The 26,918-nt window shown below is 38.8% G+C and overlaps 1 protein-coding gene across 7 annotated transcripts in view; it reads right to left on the bottom strand.

Annotated features, from left to right (window-relative positions):
• Positions 1 to 26,918, bottom strand: part of PLCB4 (phospholipase C beta 4) — a 205,358-nt gene that overhangs the window by 48,341 nt on the left and 130,099 nt on the right. For 4 of the 7 annotated variants that reach the window (XM_054062738.1, XM_054062735.1, XM_054062736.1 and 1 more), the window contains 13 exons: positions 26,472 to 26,525; positions 19,840 to 19,921; positions 18,590 to 18,690; positions 17,914 to 17,971; positions 14,211 to 14,319; positions 10,403 to 10,613; positions 9,694 to 9,787; positions 8,998 to 9,077; positions 8,471 to 8,555; positions 5,832 to 5,922; positions 4,846 to 4,941; positions 3,226 to 3,326; positions 1,501 to 1,536 (listed from right to left, as the gene is read on the bottom strand). In XM_054062738.1, the coding sequence (XP_053918713.1) occupies positions 1,501 to 1,536; positions 3,226 to 3,326; positions 4,846 to 4,941; positions 5,832 to 5,922; positions 8,471 to 8,555; positions 8,998 to 9,077; positions 9,694 to 9,787; positions 10,403 to 10,613; positions 14,211 to 14,319; positions 17,914 to 17,971; positions 18,590 to 18,690; positions 19,840 to 19,921; positions 26,472 to 26,525 (1,198 nt within the window). The remainder of the gene's footprint in view (positions 1 to 1,500; positions 1,537 to 3,225; positions 3,327 to 4,845; positions 4,942 to 5,831; positions 5,923 to 8,470; positions 8,556 to 8,997; positions 9,078 to 9,693; positions 9,788 to 10,402; positions 10,614 to 14,210; positions 14,320 to 17,913; positions 17,972 to 18,589; positions 18,691 to 19,839; positions 19,922 to 26,471; positions 26,526 to 26,918) is intronic. The other 3 variants (XM_054062739.1, XM_054062737.1, XM_054062741.1) reach the window with 2 other exon arrangements.

The following is a 26,918-nucleotide window of genomic DNA, read 5'->3' as shown; positions in this document are numbered from 1 at the left end:
TGCCCTACAGCACAGACACATTTAAAAAAATGCACTTCATGTGAAGTGAAACAATTTATGCCCTGACACAGTAAGACCATTATAGTCTTATGAGTATACTCATTTTCTGACTGCGTAGAATAGCCAAGTTATCAGAATGAGTCCAGGTACACATTGTTTTATGTGCATTTTAGACTGAATTAAACTTACAGTGGCCCACAAAATCAAACTGACACCCTATTTTAATGCTGATCACCAGGGCTCTACGTAACTGCTTTTCAGGAGTCCACATACTGAGGGTTCACAGATCTGTTCCCTAAATACGCCAAACGGTATATCCCTTTATTGGTAGAGCACAGATGCCGTTTTGTTACTAGGGCAACATTTGTTAACAGGAGTTTAGATCAAATTCAGGCCAATTTCTTCACAGGAACTAGTCCTTTTCAGTGTCTTTGTTTTTGGAAGGCAAGTAATTCAGGAAGAACTGACCACCCATCTTTTAAAAATCAGGCTCCTTCAATGTGCCTCTGGCTGACTGCTCAGAATTGCTCATCATATTTTACTATCTTGATCCATAAATGTCTAAGCAATAGATCACAGTGAAAATAAGTCAAAGGGGATTATGCATGCCTTAGAGCCGGACCAATAGTACCCTGCAGATTATAGCTGTATGAGTGTGTAACTGACACACTGGCTGTAAGACAATGTTCTAAGACAATCTACTAGTCATTGACTTCTAATCTTCGTTACTTGTAGACCCATAATTTTTAGAGTAAATGAGCTATACTTTTTGCAGTGTTCACAACTTTAAAACTATGAATTAGAAAGGGATAATGTTTCTTAAAGCCTATGGAAACAAAGGAATGGTTACAACAGCACATGACCATTTTAGGTGCTACAGAATACAATAGGGGAAAGCAGATCTCTCTAGGTTATTTACACCTTCCCAGTCCTCAAGAAAAGAAGCAGAACTCACTTAGGAAACAACATACACTGAAACAAAGTGTGGTTAGGAACAGGAGAAGCTTCAATGAGAAAAGAGAAGAGAAGAAGAAGGAGAGCAGAGAGAGGTGGGAAGAGTCTTACAGAAGGGATTCCTGGGAGAGCATAAATGCAGAAGTTCCGAGGGAAAGCAAAAGGAAGAAAAAGAGAGAGGAAAACAAAGTGCAGTCAGGGTAAGGAAGAGGAAAAAAAAGAAGCAGGGATGATACATCTCAACATCATTCAAAGAACAGCTGTTTCCCAGTGCATGACATGGGAGTCTAAGATCAAACACTTTTAAGCAGGCAACGGTCATGCACCCCTGTCTGTACCCAAATTTTCTGACAGCCCTAACCTCATTATAAAAGTACCGAAGAAGAAACCCTAGAGGACAAATGGAGGAAGGGTCACTTTCAAAAATACTCTGTAGGTGCAATGAAACTGAGCACAAAATTGTTAAACTACCAAGACTGCACGGTAAGTAATGTGTATGTTATATAAAAAGCAATAAAATAAACTACATAACATCCTAAGTGTCACCTTTTTATTGTTTTCTTGCTCAGAATCTTCAACAGCCTAAGGGAAAAAAATATATATACATTACCCAAAGAAAAAGCAATAGGAAACACTCACAGTAAGGAAACCAAAAAACGTCCTCAAAAAGTTAATGCATTTAGCAAAAAGTATACTTTTTTCCACCTTCCTGTGTGGCTAATCTGTCCCATACACTTGCAAAACTTTGCAGTTTCTTTCAACTTTGAGTACACAAAATATGAAATTCAACAGCTGGCTAACAATGGGGATAGGAAGGAGGATGCCAGTTAAGCCCAAACCAGTGCTAACATTGGATGCTAGGGGCAGGAAGTTTCAGAGAAGAATGAAAGAATGACACACCCAGACAAAACAAAAGATCACCTGATCTGGATATGCAAACTGTCCAGGCTCTGAAAACTTAAGGGCTAAGACTGCTGTTAACAGTGCTTTAACGTCCACATTTGGAAAAAGCCTGTCTCAAGATGTTATTTGCAGGACAGTCTGTTTTCTGTCTTCAATTACAAGCTGCCACTACAGACAATCATAAAACAGATAAATGTTGACTTGGCGATGAATGTACATTCCTAAAGAATAAGGATCAAATCGCTGAGTAGCAAAGAGGCAGAGAAGTTACCCAAGGGCATATGCTGAGGATGAGTGACTAATATGAAAAAAAAAAAACCCACAAAAATGAAATCAAACCCCAAAATAGTCAGATAGTTAAGGACAAGCTGACTAAGTCAGTGAAAACAGCCCTAGAACAAAGAAGTTAAGCCATACTTCAATGGAGGATTCATGTAAGTCCTGAAGAAGCAATGATGTAGATTTGAAAGATACCAAGAAGATAGGTCTGGTGGCTCTGTGATACTGCTGGAGATGTACTGCCAAGGGCAACTTGTGCTAAGAAAGACTTTCCATACCTGTTTTTCTACCTGGAGTAAGATCCAAAGGTAGGCAAAGCAGGAGAGAAGTGGCCAAAATACTCAAGTGACAGAGCAGCATGATCTGATAAGGTCCCTTAGCACTTACATGTGGGCTTTTTTCTGCAGCAAGCAGCAGTAACACATTTGGTGCCAGCACAGCCTTAGTTTTGAATTCCAGTTTTCTGTACCTAATAATTGCCAACTAATATTCAGATTACCAAGCACATCAAACTCTACAAAACAAGGCATGAGTGGAATAAAGGGGACTCTTTCCCTGTCTGCCAGTTGGGTCTCTGGTATAGCCCTACTGCCATACCACCCCACTGGAAAATGATCATTCTGTTTTGCCTTCATTGTTGCAGGTGGTAGGCAGAATATACCCTAAGAGTTAATGACAAAAAGTGACCTAGGGAACCCCTATAACAAAGACACGGGATGCAGCCTTGCAAAAAAGCATTGTTGAGCAAGGAAGTTGATATTCCACCTCATATTAGGGCTCTGTAACTGAGATGCAAAGTAAAGCATCAGAGGCAGGAGCAAGACTGCATTAATACAAATCCTCCAGTTCTTGTTTACTGTTTCTCTACATACAGATTCTGTTTCCTCAGGGAATATTCTACCTGAAAAAGTGAAGAGTATTTTCAGCAACAAAATTTTGTCTTCTCATGAACCTAAAACTTAGGGATATAGTGAAGATCCTGTGACTCTTCTGTGAACATGCGTTGTGATGCTTCCACAAAACAGTGTGTCTTTTACACCCAACTCCATGGAAAGCTTACAAAAAAAAAAATATAAGAAGCAATCCCACCTTTTTGACGCTGATGGCAACAGCTTCTTTTTGACTGTAATCATCTACAGTAAGGTCACTTCCAAATTTGTACTCTGGATGAGCTTCCTCTTCCTGGTCAGCTGCACAGAAAAAAAAGAAGGATCAGTGCAAAAAACCACAGCAACTGCTGGTTTTGAGAGAGACAAATGACAGTTGAACCAGGTTTGGTTTTGGCATTAAAATACAGGGGTTTAGATTTCCAAGCATTAGTAGTGAATTACAGCTAATGCATGAGATTCTTACTGCTTTGACACAGTTACTAAGAGAAATCTTATTTAGTATATTTTTGAAGGAATCAGTAATTTGCCTATCAAAAACGTAAAAAAAATCATTAGGCTTGGGGAAATAACAAGAAGTGAAGACAGAGTTCTTTAAATAAAAATGTAAAAAGTTGCTGGTGTCGAGGCTTCTTGTGCATTTTTAGAATCTCCTTATAGCCTCTTCTACTATAGGAATAATTTTCATTTGCTTTTAAGATGATTTTCCATTAGAACCTAGCACACTTGAAAAATCTAAAATCTTCTCTTACAAACACAAAATCGTTAATCATATCATTCACATGGATTTAAACAATTTTAGAAAACACTTATTTGAGCCTCTTAGTAGGCTAGCACATAATTAAGAATACAGCAGAGTAAGAGCACTATTAGAAATAAGCATTTTGATGGAAATCGGCTTGCAAAAAACTAGAATCTCATCTGTGCTCATCGATCACCTGAAGAAAGATACCAAGAGACCTCTCCTAAAAACTGTTGTATTTCAATCTTTTTTAGCATTTCAATGACAGATACTAGATTGGGATCACAAAGAATATCTTTCACGAGGACCTCTACTGACTTCACCAGTAGTGGCTTTGTGCTAGTGAAAAAAAATAAAAAAAGGAGACAATCAAGGAGAGGGCCAATGGTGAGGCTAAAGCTGGGATGTTCAGTATGACAGGGTCACGGGCTAGTACCTTGGTACAGATACTTGCAGGCAATGCACGATTTATCTCTTCTGCAGGTGGACATGGAAAACAGACAAGGTGAATCACACCCTAGATATGTCTATTTTTCTTTGCTGGCCAGACTCATTCCATATCACTGGCTCAGATCTAGATGTTTACACTGAAGATAACTGAAGTAGGGCAAGAAAAATTCTATCCTTCATTTTATCCTTATAAAGTATAATGCAATAATCCAATCTGATATTGAAAAAAGTATTAAAAATGTGTGACACTTAAAAAAGTGACAAAACGTGTTCTTAAAGGAAAGATCAAAATTTCCCAGTCTCACAAACACACACACATACACACAGGGAAAATCTGCCTTGCTTGTAGCTCCAGTATCACTTCTGAACAGTAAGCAGAAGTTAAAATTAACCCCAGTACCACCAACTGACCTCATATTCCTACCACAGCCTGCCACAGAGCCAAGAGTGGCTGTGTAACTGAGATGAGATGGTAAAGCTGGATGTCTGTATAAATCGTCCTACACCGAGCCCTCATTTCCTGATGTTGCTACATGCCATGGGCATGTGGGTAATGTGCATACTAGCTGCTCATGCCAACCTACTGATTTTCCACAGGCAATGATTGAGACCCCTGTATGAAATCCTCACCACTTTCTATTTCTTCTTCGTTATCATCCTCTAGGATATTTACAGGAGCAGCGGTTTCCCCAGCCTCCATCATCTTTTTCAGCGCATCAAGCTGTTCTGTTAATAAGAAAATTAAAAATAAATCAGTCATGACATAAACAGTTTGTAGCACAAAGATATACGTGAGGACAGTCATAAACGATTCTCTCATCCCAAGAGCTGCTTTTATTTAATAGGCTTTCTAAGTTTTTGGTTAGCAATAAAATTTTACAAAGTAAGAGCATCACTAGACATACACTGTTCTTAGATCTGAAAAGTGGTCAGTAAGAGCTGTATCCAAAATTCACTGAAGCCAAGAAAAATATTTCCATAGATTTCCAAGGTCTTTGGAGCATGCATATTACTTCTTCAAAGAATAAACACGAGGATTCTCTCTTTGGTACTTGATCTATGCAAATGGGGGCAAAGTGCTTGGATTTTCAATTGTGTGCCCACGTGAATTTCAGTTAGACAGTATGAACTCAACCATGTATGACTGGAGTCAGAGGAAGGTCTACATGCTTATCTCTGAATGGAGACGGACCAAGGCTTATCTTTACAGCCATACTGTAAACTAATATAGCAACGTTATTATTATTGAAAGAAGATAAGTATGAGAACTGGTAACAATAGCAAAAGCAGCAATTTAAAATCCTGGAAAAACACAGGAATGCAAACATACCAGCATAGGCAGAATTTACATGAGATTCTATCTGCATTATATTTTAACTCAATCAGCACTCTGGTAAAAGGCCTAGGATTACATTTCTAGGTCTACCTATGCCTATGCTACATGCTGATATCAAGACCTAGACTCTGGCACTCATATAAAACACATGGGCAAACAAAGTGTCATTTATATATCATTCATATTTTTCTAGCTCTAAAGTAGAAGCAGTTTGGTAACACAGTCTATCCATAACTACCTGGACTTTTATTTAATTCAACATTTGACAAGCTTTACTTACTTTTTTCTACTTCAGGTTTCAGCCTTTTATTCTTTATGAGAATCTTTCTTTTGAGGTCATTAGGAGAAGGTAAGGGTTTACCTGGATCAAGCTGTAAAATAATTTAAAGAAAAGGCTTAATAATGGCCTCTCTGATCTCTATTTGGGATTTTGACTTTAGGATAGGAATGGTAAGGGGCAGCGCACAAGTAGTGCAACCTCAGGCACAACCCTGGGAGGCAGTGTGACTGCAGTTACATTGTCCCCTCTGCTTCTTCCCTATCCCATGGATAAGCTGTGCTCAGGTAAATATTGCTGGTTGAAGCCAGCACATTTGTCTCCAGCCTATGCCATTCTCAGATGCACTGGTCAAAATGTCTCCCCCTCTCTCCTGCCTAACACTGGGTATGGATGTGACCTACAGTTCTTCATCAGTGTCATTCTTACTTTCACTCTCTCCCAGTGGTTCACACACAGTCTAAGTCACAGTTTATCCCATTATCATTTGATTTCTAATTAAAGTCACCTTTTATGGTGCCTTCAAGCTGTAATAATGCAATAATGCAGCCCTCAGGTACTTACACAATAGAAGGGGGCTGGCATTGGTGAATGGAAAACTACCCAGTCCTTAGCTAAGTAATGAAGACTATTGTTGCCAGTAGGGCTACAGGATCACATCTTTGCTATTTGCGAAAGGCAAATGGAAAGTTTCATATAAACAAGGAAGCACTACTGAAAGCTTTGTTCTATTTTGGGGAAGGAAAATGTATTATTGAGAAAAGAATAAGCACAAAATCCTCTGATTTAACACCCACCACATCATTGAGGCTAAGAAACAGAGATCTGGGTATGGTAATTAGCACCCTCTCCACCTCAGGTTTTTTAAGCATATTATGCAGAGAGCTGCTGGTATAATGGGCTGTGGTTTCCAGTGAAGGATAAGTGATACAGCTGTAGAACATATTTCTAGGACGAGTGAAAATATTTAGAAGAATTATTTAGATTTCTTATCCTTAAATCCAACTCTGAACTATACAGAAGCAGCATTCTAGATTAATAAACAAAAGAACAAAGCACCATGACTTGAAACCAAATAAAAGCGGTATAGGTGACAAATAATGACCCAGCAAAAAAAATCCAAATCAGCCTAATCCAATCTCACAATAATTAGTGTAAAGCTCTCTGCAGGGGGTAATGATTATCAACAACTACCAGGCTAAATCAGTCATGGATTTTCAGCATGTTGGATGAAGAGAAAAACAGAATTGTTCCTGAAAGCGCTTGGGTTGTAATTCCACTAGATGTCAGCGTTGCAGAGCTCTTTTATCACCAGGCTACCAGGATGCCAGTCTGCATACCTGAGCAAGGGCATACATACATAGTTCGATGCCCATTTGGACAAATATTTGCTTTACTCAAAACCCAATCTGTTTCAGCCGGTGCCATATCTCTCGTAAATCTGCCCTCCTCAGTTGACTAGTTGAGGTACCACTTGTAAAATACATCAAGCTCCTTCTGCCATCTCTTTTTTCTCATTTGCTTTGTGAGCAGCTGGAGACTGAATTCACCCATGAGAGGGAATGGACACAAATCACAGAAGACTCAGTAGTGTCACGAGCACAGGAAGCTGAGGCTAAATACTGGGCCCTGAGATAGCAGCATGGCAGCCTTTGGCCATCTCTATTTTAGGCTTCCCAGAAAGCTGCCAGAAGCTGTCATTTGCGAGGGATGTGGCAAGGTACTACATAAATTACAGGGCAACACTACCTATTTAATTCTCTAGGATGATCTTTTCAGGTCAACAATCTGATATTCATCAAGTCTTCTGTGTTGCTGTCCCTGCAACATGCAAGGAAAGCCAAGAAAATCACAGCTCTAGAGATAATGCCAGGAGCTCCCGTTACTAGATGTGCACAGGAGGTGAAGGTAAGGCGGAGTACTCTTTGCCACAGACCCTTACAGCACTAAAGACCATCTGCAGGTTTTGGGCGGCTACTGGCAGACAGTGAGCATGTTGCTCAGGAGACTAAAGAAAGCCTGGAGGAGTAGCTGCAAGCACTGGGTAACAAGCTATTAAATTCTCCAATACTGTGTTTGTGAAGGAGTATCTGTTATTACTTCCTGCCATGCAGGAGAGTGAATTGCACACAGATTACAGTGCACTTGATAGTTCAAATGAGACCGCAGGGAACTCTTTGTGCTTAATTTAATTCTTAATGCGGTAGCGGGGGCCACCCAGACTGCAGGACCTGATCTGGAGCATAAAGCATGTGAAGTGCAGCTGAAAGAAGGGATTTCATAGGCTGAGACCATGCAATTTATAATCAATTGGTTTTCAACAGTGACGGACAATTTCAGAGTTATGTATGACCTGCAAATACAATGTATGTGGTATATTTTATGCAGGTGCTGATATTACATCACACATCAAGGGGATGGTCTTCCCCTGGCTGCTCACCAGAGTCCTGTACATAAAAGATTAAACAAATCAGATCAGGACAAGTTTGTACCAGAAAGGACAGACACCCAAAATCACTAGCCATTTTTAAAAGCACAAGACTGGCAGTGAACTGCTCTATATGTGGTACAATCCCAGTTCATAATATCTTTTAAATACAGCTAACATAAAAAAATAAAAAGACTGTCAGAATAGAACATACTGGATGTGTCTCTAGAGGCTGCTTCAACAGGAGATCTCCAAAAAGATCTTCACAATATTTTGACATCTTGTACTGTTGATATTTGCTGGAAAAGATGATATTGGTTGATTTTTAGATATATTAAAAAAACCCATTATTACTCAGCAAAACAGAATAATAAGTAATGTAGTCATCACAAATTATACCGCCCACTTTCTCTCAACTGAGAAGTATCACTTTACTGTAATTATATTGCCAAAAAAAGTCTATTATCTTACACAGATGAATTTAAGACAAAAAAACTAGATTAACTGAATCCCACACAGTTAATGGGACATCCAAATATATTTCACAGCTTTATCACAGATGAAAAAAATATCATTATTAAGCTAGATAAAGATCAACCAGTATATTAAAGTACAGTTTCTTCCAAGTGACAGTCAGTATACCTGCATATCCCTCTACAGCTTTCAAGTACGTTCAAATTACAGTATTTTGAGGTGCATCATCTGTCTCACATATTGCACTATAAAATGGACACTATATACCTGCAGTGATTTTCAAATGAAAGAATGACAGGATACTCTGATGTAACAAATGCTGTTTCCTTAATAGCTTGAATTACATCCTATAAAATGCAATAACAGGATTCAAATTAGAACAGATCAAATTACAATCATAACTAAAGAGATTTTTTTGTTCTTCACCCTACCCTGAGAAGCACAGGGCTGAGTCTTAAATGTGCCAAACAAAGTCAGAACTAGAGCAAACTGTACACTCATTCTTGTTTTTTCTCCCACAACAACTTGGACTCAGTGCCCCATGGTGGCTTACTGCAGCAGCAACAGCAGCTTCACCTAGAACCCATCAACGCTACTCCTAGATCTGCTGCCATCTTCTCTCACCAGGGAAAATTCCTACTCCCAGAATAACTCCTGCATCTTCAGGTTTCTTCTATAGCTAAGGAACTTCTTGGAGAATGGAGAACACATTCTGCAGTCCAAAGGGCTGCAGGATGTGAAAATATGGGGCAAAAGAAGAAAGTCTGCTTCCTGCAGTTTCTGTGGAAAGGTAGATGTAACACAGTGGGTGTATAATGCAATGTCAGAAATGAGCCCTAAGAACTGTAAGCGTGTCACAACAGAGCAGCATCTGGGTGCTGAGGTGGTCAGGGTACCCTGCATGGATTTTTGTCCAGGGGTTCTACTGGGGTTTACTGCCAGGTGTAGAGGTCAGCCATTTACCTTGAAAAGGATATCTGTACACATTGCTTTTCCATGGGTTATTATTGGCTCTTGGTCTTCACCTTTGCCATCCCAGCAGTCCAGCTCAACACACCTAAGGACTCAAGAAAAATCATGTCAGCTTCCTTAGTGTCTCAGTATGGGCAAGCTACTTGGAAAAGTTCTGAGCAGTGATGTTCAGAGCAGTAAGTTACAAAGCAGTTCTAGGCACTGTACAACTCCTTTGAAGCTGCACAGGTGTAGTTTCAGACTGCTTTTATAACTTTAGGCATATTACCTTCAATATAATATGTGTGGGTCAATATATTTACACTTGAACAAACTTTTTAGCGCTGTAACAATCTCTAATTCATTATCCTACTCAGTTAACTGTGACACATTTCAGTATGGCAAGAAATAAAGCACAAAATCATAAACTGATTCTCGTTTACATGTAAGCTTCTTAATGACAAAGCAGAAAGTCCTCTGAAATTCTTCAGTTGCCATTCTGAGATCAAACTTCAGTTGTCTTTCTCACAAACTCTCTCCTACATTCTACTGCCTTTCAAACTTTTTGGTAAGAAAAAGTGCCTTGACTGTGTATGTTTTCGTTTACCACACTAATACATTTATAGGTTCAATTATGCAATAGATCACCACCAAGGCATACTATGTAGGTTTAAAGTATTAGATTCACAAATATTAAAGGCTGTTATCTCCTGCTTCCAACCTGCATCCAGCCAAAAGCACTTGTCTGTACATCTCCACTGAAGACTTGCCACCAAACTGCCTGCCTGTTAAATATGTATTGTGAGAGGAACTGATGAAATAATGAGCCAAAGGATGATCCATTTCTTGGTATAATTCCAAACGGTCTAGGAAAACTGGGGCATTTTCATCTGACATCAAGTATCTGCAAAACCCGTCACTTGATATGACACCTAGAAGGAAGAAGAAAGCACGGTAAATTACTACTAGAAATTTATAGTGGGCAGGAAACTGTCTCACAGAACATAAACCCTAGCACAAAACCTATGTTTACACAGGCTTCTGCAAGCAAACAGAAGCTCCCTAAGTGCTCCAAGCTAACCATCAACTGTGTCCCTGGTGCAAAATCTGCCACTGTGTTCCCAGATGACAAAAGAAAAAAATCAGGTCCCCACCTAGCTCAGTATCCTATGTCCACCACTCACCATTAGTAGACCTAAGGCATCAAGAGGAAGTTAAGAAAGCAAATAAGTCGCAACATCTCATCAGAATACTCCCAGCATCTTGGGGCCTGGGACTTTGTGAACCAGAAATTGTGAGCTTGTGTGTATCAATATTCTCTGGTACTTTTCTCCCCACTTTCATATTTAGTCCTGCCTTGACAGTGCACTAATCACTGTTAATCAGCTTGCAGCATGCGCAGAGACTGTTTTCTGCTGTCAAAACCAAGTGAAGGTGTACCTGAAATGGTCTTCATGTGTTTATTTGCAAAGCATTAGGAAAATCTAAGATAGTTTCAAGTTCACCGTTTCAAATACAGATTTACTCCTGTATAATGAAATGCCAGCCTTTTTCTACAATGAACATGGGATGTACAGACAGAATTCATAACATCTTATTTCTCTGCTGTTACATGCTTATCAAAGTATAAAAAATATAAACAAAGGGATAAATTTTAATGAAAATAAAGTAAGAATAATCAGTACTGCAATATCAGTTTTGAAGTGGCCAAGAGCCTGAAAAATAATCTGAGGTAGGGAAGACGGGATTACTGATAGCGACTCCCAAGAACAGTTATCTAGCACTAATAGGGAGATTGCTTTCCTTTAAGCCACATATGAACACTCAGCTATTGTTAAGGAACAGGTTAGAGCGATGCTATATTTATTTTGTTTAAGACAACTTTTCTCCTATACAGAGAACTCCAGTAACCCTCCTTTTCATTCTGCACCTAGCTTTCTAAAAAAAAAAATCCTCTACTGGAGCTCAAATTTTCTGTGGCTGGTGTCAGCCAGAGGTGAACTGTTCTGGAACATCTTACTCAAATCCTCTCAGCTGATTCTTTGTTTTGGAATGGGGGGGGGGGGGGGGGAAAGGGGGTGAAATAGAATTTTCAACTTAAAAGATTTTTTTTATTTTGTTAATTGCTGAGAACTGAAGAGCAGCAGCATAAAATATCTCAGATGATATGCACTTTTAAGTGCATCATCTAGTGGAAAAAATTCACAACTGGGCAGCCGCTCTATAAAAATCATGGCTGAGACTTCAGCAACTTAACAGAGCTCTATGTCCTCAACAGTTTGGACTTTTTATTTTTTACATACACTCACCAGATGAAAGAATTTGCTTTTGTTGTGTTCCTGAGCAGACTCTGGTTACTAAACTGCACAAAATTAACTTGTTTAGCTTTACTTCTTCCTTCTGTTACTGAAATGTAACTGAGGAAGAGTCAAGTGTTTTATTCTTACTGCCTTGTTGTATATCAGCCTTTTTTCTTAAACTAAATGACTTAGCAGAAAAAAAGGAGTTGAGCCTCATTATTTTGCTCAAGTTATATCTAAGAAGAAGTGGAAAAAACCTGCAGAGCACAGTCACTGCTAAGATAAATTTTTGCGTTCTTTACATGCTTAGTTTCAACATGTTATATGAAATCAACTCTCTATCCTATTGATTGCATTGGGATAAAATCTGCATCAGTGAATATGATCAGTGGAGGAACACTGTGGAATAACACTGACATTGTTCTGTTGTTACTCCCTAAGCCTATCCCTGCAGCAGATTTACACTGTTTATTATTATTTAAACCTATTATAAACATAAAACAAAGAAAGAAGCTAAATAATTAGCCAAGATTCAATTACTGGCTGAAAAAATAAGCCAATATCATTCCCTTGCTACAGCTTAGTGCTTGCAAATTTCTCTTCTTTTGAATTACTGAACATAATTTTCCAGTTCTAGATTAATTTCCGTATTCATAAAACACATTCCATCTTCCATCCTAAACAGGTGGCAGCTACATCAATAGACCTTCCTCATTCTGGAAAATACGTAAAATACACTAGCAGGAAGAGGAATCACAGAAGAATACCTTTAAAAAAAAATTAAAATGGACAGAGTTGACTAAGATCAAGTAATTAATACTTGGAGGATTCTACTTCACATAGAGAAGAATATAAATAAGCCATGCTGATTGTGAGTGGAAAATCCTCATAATGTTTATAAATAAGGACTAGACAAGAGAAATCTTTTTCTCTCGCCCAGGTGATTCCTGGAAAGTCCATGGTTTCACAGGACTAAAAGATCAATCTATTAACTCGCTGTACAACACAGCATCTGGAGTAGCATATACAGTACAAGCTCTTCCTTTAGTAATTCAGTCAAAACAATTAAGCACAATAAGGAATGGTGAAAGCTATAGAAGGACTCCTTAAGTTTCTAGGCTGAGAAACATAACTGTAACCTCTTCTCAACCACTGGCCCAGAGAAAGTGAAATGGGCAGTCGTTGCTGCACATGTCATGGTTAGTGTCAACACCTGTGATCATAAGGTAGCATAAAGGTACACAGGGAACCCAACAAGGCCGCAGCAATGAGCATGAGCTGCTCTAGGATTTACTGAAGCAGTTTACGATATTGCCTCCTTCTGTTGTCTGCTTGGCATATCCTTTATCAGCAGGGGCAGCATTAGAGGATGTGTAAAAGCTATTCAGCTTCTCCAGTGTTAGCTTGATACATTAGCCTAAATGTTTCGGCAAAGTGGATTCCTGTTAGGACGCCTGAAGTTCTATGGGCTTTGCAAAGCTGCAGTCTCCTCCTCTGCATGCTATGATGACAGTAACTTTCAGCAACAGGGCAGGGAAGACGGATGAGGCTAGCAACATTTTTAATTTCTGCAGTTGATCTCAATGTAGCTATTTCAGCATAATGTATAAGAATTGAGAGCTGAGTTCAACCACTGACATCTCCAGCATCCACAGCAGCTCAGAACACGAGCAGACCAAGAATGGCTTGAAGATGCTTCCTGCAATCTTCATGCTCAGAGGGAACATTTTTCAATGCACCACATAAAATATCCTGTCCTAAGCTAGGCTGCTGCCCTAAAGCACTATACAGATTGTATTATAAGAAGGTGGATGCATATCCCATAGCATACATGGTAGATTACTTTCCATTTTTACATGATCTAAGTACAGCTTTGTAGTCTCTCTGAGACCTTGGCCACAGCCATATACACGTTGGCCTGTTACTAGAAGGAGTCTCCATGTTTTTCTGTATTTACTCAATTACTCACAATCCGAGATTCTCCCATTTTGTATCAGGATGGCTGTCTTTGTAGCCACATTGTAATCTGGATAAGGGAAATAATCCTTCTAAAGAATCACTGATTTTGAGGGGGATATATTTTTCAGCAGATCAGTTTCCTGGCTGGCCACACGAGTGCTTGCCCCCAACCACATGGACTGTAAGCTCTCTTTTTAAAGTCTGGATGATTTAGAATAAATTCCCCAAATGCCTAAAACCAGTGAACACTGAATTCCCTCCCACATTTACCTTTACTCTTCAAGTCTTCATCTGGCTCATATGTCTCAATTATCTGCATTGCTCTTTTTGTGTCATAAAAGGGAAATAAAATTTCATTGAGCCGAGGATCTCGTTGATGCTAAGGTTAGAAAACAATGGAATTCAGCAAAACAATATAGTGCATGGCTATCATCCAAGAGCATTTCATTACTGCAGATGAGAAAGAAAGAAGCAACATTTAAAAAAAAAAAAAAGCCCCTAAAACTTACAGACTATTCAATAGTAACTTCAGCTTTAGACAGAAAATGAACTCTATCTTTAATAAGAAACCTAGGCAGTTTGATTATAAAAATATTTCAAAAAACCCAATCCAGTGCAATTGTATAACTAGTCTTCCTCTTCTTTGTTGATGAAAATAATGACTGCACATGGCGTACATGCAAATAAAATATTGACAATAAACAGCTAAATCTCTCTTTGTAAATTCTCTCTCTTCCTGTCTCTTTTGTAGGTCATGTAAACTGTCAGCCTTGACTGATGGCACTGTAATCACCTCTGCAAAAATGCATGTCTTCAGTAATATCTATAGCTAATGTTAAAATTAAAAAGTAAAATAAAGCTATACTATAAATATAGAATTTGAACCCCAAATTTAGAAATATGCAAATACTGATGATTATTTGTGAATCATGGAAGCATTGTGTTATTAACCATTCAAAACCAGCACAGGTTCTTAGAAGAAGTATGTACAACTTAAGAGCTTCACTGTTATCATCTCTTCACAGTAATTTACAGTATTAGGATTTCATAATACATGTAATATTTAGATAAAATTTAGCAGTGATTTCTAATACACTACTAGAACTCAAAGAGTTTTTAAGTTTTCACTTAATAAAGTGCTATGTAATTTTTGTTTCTCTCCATGCTGGATTAGAGCTGCACACTGTGTGCCTGATTCTCCATTAAAAGAAAATTAAAACCAGAATTGAAAGGAGTAGTGGCATGTAAGCAGATGCAATAAAACAAAGAAATATGGCTGTGAAAACACTTTTTACCCCAGTAGGTGCACAGTTTTCAAGCTTTACTTTAAGCAGGATTCAAAAAGTAACAGGCCACCCCCACACTGGTCATCAGTTACTTGGAGTGGACATGATGGTCTTGATATGGCTTGACACAGCACTATCAGCATTTGCTGTAATTCCTTATGTGTAAATTTTTTCACATTTTCCCATGAAAAACACAATATCCAATAAAAAAGAAGCACTTGATCACTTTTCTTACAATCAATACATTGGTGCATGTGCTTAATTAATTCCAAGAAATTACAACCAATGCCAATTTAATCATGCAATTAAGGAGGGATCAAGTAATGCTACTGGCAGTCTGCAGCATCTAAAATACAGCAGTTTCATTCACTACAAATCAGCTGTCTTGATATTCAAGTAAAACTCAGATGAAATATGATGTGAGAGCAGACAGATGCAGGACGTAACTTGCTAAGCAACAAACAACAGCAACACAACACTGGCATGCAAATGGCACAGTCTACTGTGACAACTGACAAGCTTTATTCCATTAGTGACGATACACCACTTCAAAAAATTGTAAGAAATGGTAGGGATGGTCCTTAACTCAAGAAAAGTGCTCTTCTCAACTCTCTCTCTTCTACAGTTAGTCATAGGCAAACAAAAGAAAATAAATGGGATAAAGCAAAAGGTTCTTTGAGAAAGAACCCCAGAGTTACTGGAAGGAGCTATGAACAAAGTATCCTTGTAGCAACGATCATTGCTCAGTTATCCATTTTCCATTTGAACAAAAGCACGTCTTTACGTTTACTCAGTTTAAAAAATAAAGCAAAATTGACAACTAATGAAATTTTACTTAAAAAAAAACCCTGAAGAATGTTTATGAGCGTCTCCTGGGGAAATGTTCTGCACTACTGAGTTTGCTGGCACAGGAAAGTCATAACACAAAAGCTGACCAAAGCTAAAAGCGTCTAGAAAGACAACATGCCCCAGGACTAACTGTGTATGTCTAGCAAAGTTGCATTTGATTGTTCTCGTTACCATATTAGACAGGTCATTCTCAATCATATGAGGGTGAACCATCTAAAAGCACGGGGAGAAAGAATGCCTGTATGGTTCTGCAAAGAGAGAAAGATTATTTAGCCACCCCAACCTGGCCTCCAGTCTCCTCTCTGAGTGGGTACAAAATGAGACGTGCAGCAGTTAGCAGTGTCCTTGAGCCAGTTTTGCCTCTTGAATCTGCCCTGTGCAGTGGTAAGAACGGTGTCCTTTTGTAGGGGTGAAAAACAGAGGGTGACAGAAAGAGCAAGAGAGAGAGTGGGAAGGAGGGAGAAAAAACAAGTGAATGGAAGTGAGGAAAGAACAGAGGAAGAGCAAGGAATTGGGAAAGAGGGGAAGCACTGGTAAAGAGTGGGACAGAAAAGGATTCCCTCATACCTCCTTCACAGGAGAAAGGATCATTCCTGGTCAGACTACTGAATTTCCGTTTTGACAGTTACTTGGCTTATTAATTTATTGCTGCAAATGAATGGCAGAAGCAAATCTCAATAGAAGCGACCTCAGTTCTTTTTCTACTACATGTTCTTTTTTTCAAAATTTGACTTTAAAGAACAGAAGACCTAGACAGCATACTCCTTGCCTGACAATAATTAAATTTCTAAAAACTTCCCAGAAGCTTTAATATTGATACACAATTAAATCAGCTGTCAGCCAGGAGCATTTAAAAGTCTAAACAGAGACCTGGAAACACTCCAGGAAAGCAGCTCACTCTCCACACATACTCAGTAATGTATCCTCACGCTCCCTTAAAAACCCCTAACACTTGGAGCTTCTGTAGCATGCCTTAGAGGTTACTGAATTCCAAATAATTTACGTTAAAGACTTTCACAAAGAACTGCTCTGTCAAGTAACTCCCCTCTCCTACATAATGATAATAATCTTTTTATATTTTCCGGCATTAAACACCACTGCTAATTACAGCGCTGGCCACCTGTCAAGGGGACAGAAATGATCACTTCAGGAGGGAGATTCTGGGTCATTTAGTGCCTTTCAAACCATGAGCAAAAGTTCAAAATCTATTTGGAGACCAAAAGACCCCTAGCACAGAGCCAAAGGCATTAGTTTTAGTAATTACAATGAACGTCCTACTCTATAAAAGCATTTCACTAATATCCCCCAGCTCCGGCCACCAACTAAAGTGCCATCTATACAATTTCTAATTGCAAAATTTGTTGTGGCGAATGTAACCAACAAGATGTATCTTTCTCCAATACTGCCCACAGAATAAGGCTTCTAATTCTGTAAAAAGAAATGCTAAACTGTTTATAAAAGCCTATTTTTTTTTATTATTCAGAAGGATTAGCAGATATATTTAGCTATAGCCTACAGGTAAAGTGTTTGCTTTTTATAAAACACTGGCTATCTTTTAGTTGAAATGGAATTGAATGTAACAGTATAAAATGTATAAAACACATGTAACACACAACACAGCAGCAAAGTAATCAACGGATGCAGTCTGCAAAGCCAACATGTAGAAAGCACAACATATAAGGTTGGAGCTGATTTTTGCACCTGGATGTTACCATAATGGAAAGATCAGCAGCTCAAAAGCATAGCAAATAGTGGCATGATTCATGCAATGGAAAGATTGGAAGAAGCAAGCCACTGCAGACAGACTTGTATGGTAGTTAATGTATGAAAAAGCTTACTTCATTTAGAAAGCTCACTAATTGGTCTACCGTTAAATAATCAGTTTTGTCTCCATTGCTGAAAAAAAATTTATTAAAGAATGTAAGTTTTCATATACGATACTACAGTAGGTATGATTTACATGTTGACATTGTTGATACTTTTAAACCCACCTACTTTTCTGACTGAAATATCTCTAAAATCTCAAAATGAACAGTCATTGAAAACATACTACCTGTCTGCGCTTGGCACAGTATAACTCCCATACTTCCTACTACTTAACAAACATTACTTCATAAAACAACATATAAGTTCTCCAGCTGAGAATAAACTGAGGGAAGAAACTTTTTAAACTTCAAATTTCTTATTTAATTTTGTTAGTTCACATACTGTGTTAATCACCTAAAGGAGCAAGTTAAAATTACAGTAGTTAGTAAAGCCAATGCAAAAAAAAAAGTTCCAGGTGCTTCCTCTAACTTATGTAAAAGTTGCTTTAAAATATAGAGTGAACTTTTACATTAACAATCTAAGAGGGAAGGAAGGGGAAAAACACCTACTTGAGTTTGTCTTAAAATAATGCTGATGCTACTAGGATTCAAGGTCAGATAATCTTTACAGTGTTCTGTCACTATTAGATCTGGTCTAAAAATACAGGAGAAACAGTTTAAAGCAAGATTGCATTAAATTTCAACTTACATCTTCTTAAATAGGTCCTCTATGTCAGTTCGGGGACATATCTTTTGGGTGAGCTCATAAAATTTCTCATAAGTAAATGCTGCAGGCTCAATTTCATCATTCTGCAACAAAACGCAAAAGTACATTTATCCAGCAAAAGAGAGCTTATGTGCCCTTCTCCTGAGAGCATATTTAATATCAGAAAAGGCAAACGAGAACTGTTTTAGATCTTTACCTAGTATATGCTTACCTAGTTTCTTTTGTATTTTCTGAAAACAGTTCTTAACTCATCTTTATCATAGATCCATTTGATATGCTTATATTCTGACCTCACAGTACCATTAATTCTGTGTACGCACAGAACTGCAAAACAGACTTTATTTTAATCCTGAAGCTTAAAAAAATACCAAAATTCCAAAATAGTGTACAAACTTCCGGTTACTTATACTAAAGCCAAGAATCATGGAGAAAAATACCAGGTTTGCTGCAACGGTTTCAAAAAGCAAAGCAGCTCTCATACAGGGGCATGTAAAACTTCCATGAGGGATGGAACACATGGCTAAAGCATTCAGTATTGTGCCCTCCTCTGAATAAGAACTGCAACAGTGAGGAAAAATTTCATCTCAAGTGCCAGGCACTGCTACAGATGAGGAGTAATGTTTTTCTACACCCTCCCTCCCTGGCTGAAGCCAGCTGCTGAGCCTGCAGAGCTGCCTCGCACCGGTCTCACCAGGTGCTTGCTGCAGCCAGGCCAAGAACTAAGAGCTGGAGTCTCCAAAATGAAAGAGAGACTGGGCAGTAAAACAGAAAAAACCCAAGCTGCACCTGTAACCAGCTGCCACCTCTCTTGGGGCTGCTGGCAGAGGCTCCTGCTGCCAGCAGGACAGAGCTGGACCGCAGTTCTCCAATGGAAGGGAGCAAAGAGCAGAAGGAGTAAAAGACACGCAACTGAGATACAGCATGCAACAAAAAGAGTATTCAAAAAAAAGTATTACATACATATTCTGTGCTTATATACTTTGTATAAATTAATGAAAGGTAGTTCATTACAGAAAAGAAGGGAAGCCTCATTCAAAATGTTTAAGGACCACTATGTCATACAGATTTAATTCCGTTTTGGTTTTAGTAAACAACCTATAGTGATTAATAAGTTAGTCATGAACAATAGATATGTTTTTATGTGATGCAAATGACTTAGATCACAGCTGCAAATGTGAATGATTCATCAATTTATTAGTACACAAAAAAAGTTATTCAAAACCACTAAATACCTTTCCACTGGGAAGACCTAATTCCTTAAGTGCCTGAAAGATCACTTTTTCCGTTTTGCCTGATGCAAAGGTTCTGGTAATGCTAAAACAAAAAAGAGTAGGGGAAAAAAAGGAGGAATGTCAGTAACTTTTTAAACAATCAGTTCTCTCTCTTGCTTTTACTATCAACATTTTCGTTTGCTTTCAACTGATGAATCTTCCAAGAAACAGTGCAGTTGAAAAAGTGCTCTAAGCTTCACACAGCAGCACTGCTCTGCCTGCAAGCTGTCCATTAAAAAATATATCAAAATAATGAACTGCAAGAAGAACAAATGAGGGGTTTCTTTCCAATATACTGGGATATAGAACAATGCACAGCATTATTCTGTTGGCTCTTTAACACTATGCATAGATAAATGACTGCGTTTAAAAAGTACCAGATCCTACAAGCAAGAAAACTCGTGTCTCCAGACATTTCTGGTTATGGCGACTTTCCTTTCCTTCCAAGCATTAACCTATGCCTCACAGGTGAACTATAAAGTAGGCATGGACCATTCCCAATGGCAACTTCCTTTCTCTTTCAAGCACTCACTGCTAGCAAGCAACTCTCACCTGTGTGCCAAATCTCACTCACTGCTCCCTCAACAGCTGCAAGGCTCACTCTCCCTTTGAATCCTCCCTCACCTTAAACCAATATGAATATCTCTATCCTAGAAAAAACAGGGGGGATTTCACCATGCATGAAACTGACAAACTGATTAGTGGCCACCAGCATGGCTTCACCAAGGAGAAGTCCTGTATGACCAACCTAGTGGCTTTCTATGATGGAGTAATCACAGCAGCAGACACAGAAAAAGCAACAGATGTGACCTATCTGGAATTCTATAAAGCCTTTCACACAGTCTCCCACAACATCCTTCTCTCTAAATTGGAGAGATATGGATTTGATGGGTGGACTGTTTGGTGGATAAGGAGTTGGTTGAATGGTTGGATTCAGAGAGTAGTGGTCAATGGCTCAAAGTCCAGATGGAGATCCATGACAAGTGGTGTCCCTCAGGGGTCCGTACTGGGACCGGTGCTGTTTAATATCTTCACCAATGATATAGACAGTGAGATTGAGCACACCTCAGTAGATGACACCAAGCTGAGTGGTGCAGATGCCACACCAGAAGGACAGGATGTCACCCAGAGGGACCTGGACAGGCTGGAGAAGTGGGCCTGTGAGAACCTCATGAGATTCAGCAAGGCCAAATGCAAGGTCCTACACCTGGGTCAGGGCGATCCCCGATTTCAATATAGGATGAGGGATGATGTGATTGAGAAGAGCCCTGCGGAGAAGGGCTGGGGTATGCTGGTTGATGAGAAGCTTGACATGAGCCACCAATGTGCACTCGCAGCCCAGAAGGCCAACCGTATCCTGGGCCGCAGCAAAAGAAGTGTGGCCAGCAGGTCGAGGGAGGTCATTCTGCGCCTCTAATTCCTCTCTTGTGAGACCCCACCTGGAATATTGTGTCCAGTTCTGGAATCCTCAACATAAGGATATGGAGTTGTTGGAAGGAGTCCAGAGGAAGGCTACAAGAATGATCAGAGGGCTGGAGCACCTCCCATATGAGGACAGGCTGAGAGAGTTGGGGTTGTTCAGCCTGGAGAAGAGCAGGTTGTGAGGAGACCTTATAGCAAACTTCCAGTACCTGAAGGGGCCTACAAGAAAGCTGGGAAAGGACTTTTTACAAAGACTTGTAGTGATAGGATTAGGGGGAATGGCTATAAACTGGAGAGGGGCAGGTTTAGACTGGTCATAAGGAGGAATTTCTTCACTATGAGAGTGGTGAGGCACCTCCACAGGTTGCCCAGGGAAGCTGCAGCTGCCCCATCCCTGGAGGTGTTCAAGGCTGGGTTGGATGGGGCCTTGGGCAGCCTGATCTAGTGGGAGGTGTCCCTGCCCACGGCAGGGGGATTGGAACTAGATGATCTTTAAGGTCCCTTCCAACTCAAACCACTCTATGATTCTATGATACACTTGAAATTATTAAATCCAATTAAAGCTTAGCTATTTGTTGTGATTAATCTGAATGTGTTTCATGTATTTCTGTTTTCATTTGAGATGAGTTTGAATAATCTCTAAATTTGGAAAAGTAGATCCAAACTTGACAGCTCTCCTTCCTCCTGTTTAGGGTCCAAGCTAAAATGATGTGTCCCACAACGCCTTGATTTTGTTGTCCCAATCTGGTCAGAAAAAAATGAAGTCTGGATCCAGTATCTATTTCTAATGCTAACAAAAGTTGTACATTGGGAAAGACTCTATAGTTGCCTGATAAGAATAGGCTGCTCCTTTATCATCAACCGAGACCAACATTTGCTTAGACTTTTTGATAATTTCATGCCTACTAAATAATTTCACATAGTGAAAGATGTGAAACTGTTGCTGTTATTTGTTGCCATAGCAATTCACAGTTGTTTTACTCTCCAAAACACCACCTATGTAAATATTTTCATATTATTACAATTAAGATCAGGAATTGAAAGATCTAAATTACAAAAAAATATTTTGACAAATCTTGGCCAATTTCTTTTTTTACTGGTTTCTTACAACAGTTGGATTTCTATGCTCCTATTTAGGCACCTAAATAAGTTATTTGATTTTCCAAAGCTGATAAGTACCAAGATATTTTCATTAAAACATAGACTGAGTTTAACTTTAGGCACTTATTTCTTAGAAGAATCTCAGGAGTCTATTTTTCTACTAATTCTAAAACAAAGAGACTCATTGTCAGCTGTACAATTTACAACTTATCTCTAGGCCTGTAAAAAATTTCATGTGTGTTCTAACGAATCAGGCTCAAATAATAAATGTCATGTAAAACATGTAATATTGGCCTAAGTAAGTAATCAGAAACTGTGAGACAAGATTCCGTGGCTGGGGGAACTTATTGTTGATGCCAAACTATTTTTCATTTCACCAAAGATGACAGCAAACATAGCAGTAATTTGTAATGAGAGCTGTGTTCTAGAAAAGTTGGCATGAATCAAAAAATGACTGTAAAAAAACAGCAAGACATTTTCATTTTGCTAAGGATATTGTAAATAAAACTACTTATCCCTCTATCAGAAGAAACTTCATCCTTGTAGACTTACATTCACCTTGCTGTAACCCTTGGAAGAAAGCTGCGCTACTTCATATGCAGGCAATTACTGTTTGACAGACACTCACAGGTGTTTACTCCTCAGGTTCTACAGTGGTGTGGGGCTTCTTATGGTATCACGTCAATTTATTTCCTCATCAATATTTAAAATGTTTCCCAAATCTGGGACTGAGGGGTATGAAACTATCATGCTTGTTGATTGATTAAATGACTGTTACTTCAGACGTTCACAACTTTCCAACCTTTACTTCAAAAAATCAGGTCAATACATAAACTTCAGTCTTTTCTCATGACTCCACTGATTCATCAGTTTGGCTAGAACTGGAAGTATCACTGCTTGCACTACAAGAAATCATCTAAAACTATGAATTCCCACCATCATTTAAGTATTGAAACAGATTTCTTCCAGGCACTCTGGCATAATCGATACAAGAGATAGTTACTAAAAACGTGTCATTTCAAATGAACTTAATTAAACTACTGGAAAACAGATTTAAGCCTCAGTTATCATAGTTTAGTTTTATATATATATATATGTACTTTCATACTTAGAAGCTAAATTAGATTAAATAATTTTAAATGTAGTTATACAAGGGATAAGCATAGATTGAGCAAAGCTAATTTCTATAATCAGGCTCTAGCTGAACAGGTACAACTTGCACATACAGAAAATCCATTTTCAGGTTCCAGAAAGCAATAGAAACCAAGCAGACTAACAAATGTTGACCTTCTTGGTCACCATTTACAGCAGTGTCAAGATCTGAAAGTACAAAGATCTTACCAAATACCCTGTCTTTGTAAGATCTGTGTATGTAGTTCTAAACTCAGATTGACAATATATATTAAAGCCCAGAGACAAATCTGGTGCTCTCCTAAGGTTTTCACACTACTAACTGCCAGAATTTCTTCTCTCCCAAACACAGTAAGTTGATAGTAATAGATATGCGCCCCAGTGTACATTAAAATTCAAAAGCAGTTGAAAAGAATCTTCATGACTCTGCAGCCCCAACTGTTCTAATGAGTAGTCACGAATATTTACACCGTTTACCACAAACAGCCTGACACGTTTCACCTTCTCAAGGCTCATCACTCTCTGTGGCCATGTGCTAGCTGTAAAAATCTGACATTTCAAAACAAATGCAAGGAGCTCTGATTTCCCAGGAGAGACTGGGTTTTTTTTTCAAGTGTTTTACTGCACTTCTGCGTAAAAATGAACTAAAAGTGATCTGTCATACACCTTTCTACAGCTTAATAAATCTGTCAGGCATTCTGTTTCTGAGAGAATAACCTTCCTACCTGTATCCTCAAAGCTACAGCGATTGCTACAGGGGTCCCTGAGCAGCAGGAGGCTGCAGAGGTTTGATGAAGCAGGGCTGACTAGATAACACTGTATTTAACACCAGGTATGTGGGAGGGGTTGACCATAGCAATGTGGAGGTCAGTTGAAAGGGAAACATCAGCAGTTTAAAGCAGTGGAAAGCCGTACGGAGAAGAAGCTTAGATCAACACAACGTGAAATTTGGTGCAACTTGCAATGCAGCGCCATTCTGTCCACATTTTCCAGTGCTTCCTGGCTTGTCTTCCTCAAACACAGTATCTTTCTCCTTATGCATCTACCTCCTTCTGTTCGCTCTTTTCTCTCTCCATATTCCTCTCTGCACTAAGTGTTCATGGGAGCAGGAGGGAATCAAGGAAGCACCCAGATCCCAGGCTGCCCAGTGCTGAGACACTTGGATGCCTGTGTCCCACCTCATGATAAGCAGCTGTTGCTGAATCAGGCTACTCTCATGATGTTGCCATCATCCGTCAGGGCTCTAACTCACCCTCTTTTCCAATGCAGGTGTACAGAGCAGATTGATTTTTTTTTCCCTTACATTCATATTCCTCCTCTACATCTTTCCTCTAGCCCTGTCCTGACATCTTTCCTAGCCTTTCCAGCAGGTGATAGAGTGCTTCCTAGCTGAGCCCCAAGAAGTTGCCACATTTCACCCACACCAACACAGCACATTCCTTGAAGCATCCAGATGTAAAGAAGATTCAGCTTCCCTCTGCAGGGCATGCAATACTTGATACCTTTAGAAATTTATACTGAAAATTAAGCTGCTAGACACTAATTTATGTAAACCTGGAATTAATGCAAATTAGAAAAAAGACCACCCTTTAGAAACATTTTTTAGAAAAATGATTCAACTTTAAGAGACCGTTTAAGTCCTCTAAAATCGAAACTGCAGATCCGGCAGGAGGATTTTATACACTGGAAGCAGTGGACCAAACTCTGTTCAGCAATACACAGGCTCATCTGCATATGTGTGCTGTAGCACAATGGAGAGAATTTATGTCTCAGTATACGCAAGGAAAAATATTTTAAGGCAGGAACAGTTTCAGACAAGCTAGCACACTATGAACTACTGAGGAATGAATACTCTATGTTCAAACACACACATAAAAGCTCTAAAGTTTGAAATTTAATTTGCTCCCTCAGTATTTTTCCCTCATCTTTACCCTTCAGTTTATATTCCTCATAGGACTTCTGCACAGAAGATGCCTCATGGCAGTTTAATTCAAGTTTGAGAAATAGCTTGGCAAAGTGAGAGCTGAAAGATTAATACACTGAAGCAGCCTTAGCACTGCCAAGGTATCACTTGAGTCATGAAACTAAAGAAACCTGTGAGGCAGTATGGCAGGCCCCTTGTCTTTTTGCAGATTCTATAGATGCAAAATCCTCTTTCTTCCTTGAAAAAAAAGTTCTGTGAGTTTTATCTTACAAAGGCCACCTTCTTGCTCTCTTCTATGAGTTTTTATTTATGAAAAATCAGCATGCTCCAAAATTGTGGTTTTCATACACTGTATGAAAAGTAAAGAAGCTCAATACATCAGCAAGAACTAATTTCTAGATCAGGAGGGGAGAGAATTACTGCCTCACCAGACAGGACAGCAAATCAGTGACTTGTAACAGTTAATAGCTGCATGGAAAGAAATACGTTGCTTCAGCTTTTCTGTTACTGACAATAACTAACCCCAAAATTAATTTACCATGTAGAGAAAATCAAATATCCTCCTGGGGGTTCCTATAAATGCAGCAGTATTTTTGGCAGAGCTATATCAGTCTCTTTTACTAGGAACTACATTTTAAAATATATCTTTTTGTCCTCCACTTTACTGGCCTGAAAGTTTTTATTATTCTTTTAATAAGTATTTTATAAAGTTTTACAACTGAAAAATCCATCTCAGAGTTTAAGGAGTTTCAAGCTAAGAAAACTAATGCTCTAAGTGACTTTGAAAGCAATTACAAGCATTCGTATCTTCATTACAATGGACTAAGAAAAAAGAAGACCTGCCTAGCTTACTAAGGAGGTATGGAACTCAGCTAGGTATATCTAGTTCTGTACCTATATTTACATATGTAGTAGTAATAAAATTGATATTATATTTCATTGTTAAAATACAGAACTTAATTAATATTATACAACCAGTACGTGATGAAAACATGAAACTCCCAATTGTGCTTACCTCCGAACTGGAATTTTCCCATTTGTGTTTGTTAGAAAGGCCAGCTTCATCCAGCTGAAATTAAAAATGCAGCATTTTTAAAATACTGTTTATTAAAATAGGGATTAAGCTTATTGCCACACCTGTGAAATGAGTACAAACAAATAGCTGTTCTGTAATAAAACCATTTTTCTGTAACCTTTCAGTGTGTGAAGCAGAGCAGTTCTGTAACTGTAAAGGCAAAAAGCAGCCCAAAAGAATCAGTAACCCAATTAACAAGAGTATGAAGACAGGAAAGACTCATGGGGTTTTGTTTACATACACAGCAATGAAAGAACAAAACAGATAATAATTAAAACATATAACATCAATAAATCAAATGAACAGTTACGAATTCTCTTAAAATTTCTCCTGGGCAGGTGCCAGGTACAGACTTGAGACCTTGTCTGTTCACAACAAAAGATAAAC

Source organism: Cuculus canorus, chromosome 3 (assembly GCF_017976375.1).
Source record: "Cuculus canorus isolate bCucCan1 chromosome 3, bCucCan1.pri, whole genome shotgun sequence".
NCBI lineage: Eukaryota > Metazoa > Chordata > Aves > Cuculiformes > Cuculidae > Cuculus > Cuculus canorus.
The sequence above is the reverse complement of the archived record's forward strand: the minus strand, read 5'-3'. Positions and strand labels throughout refer to the sequence as shown.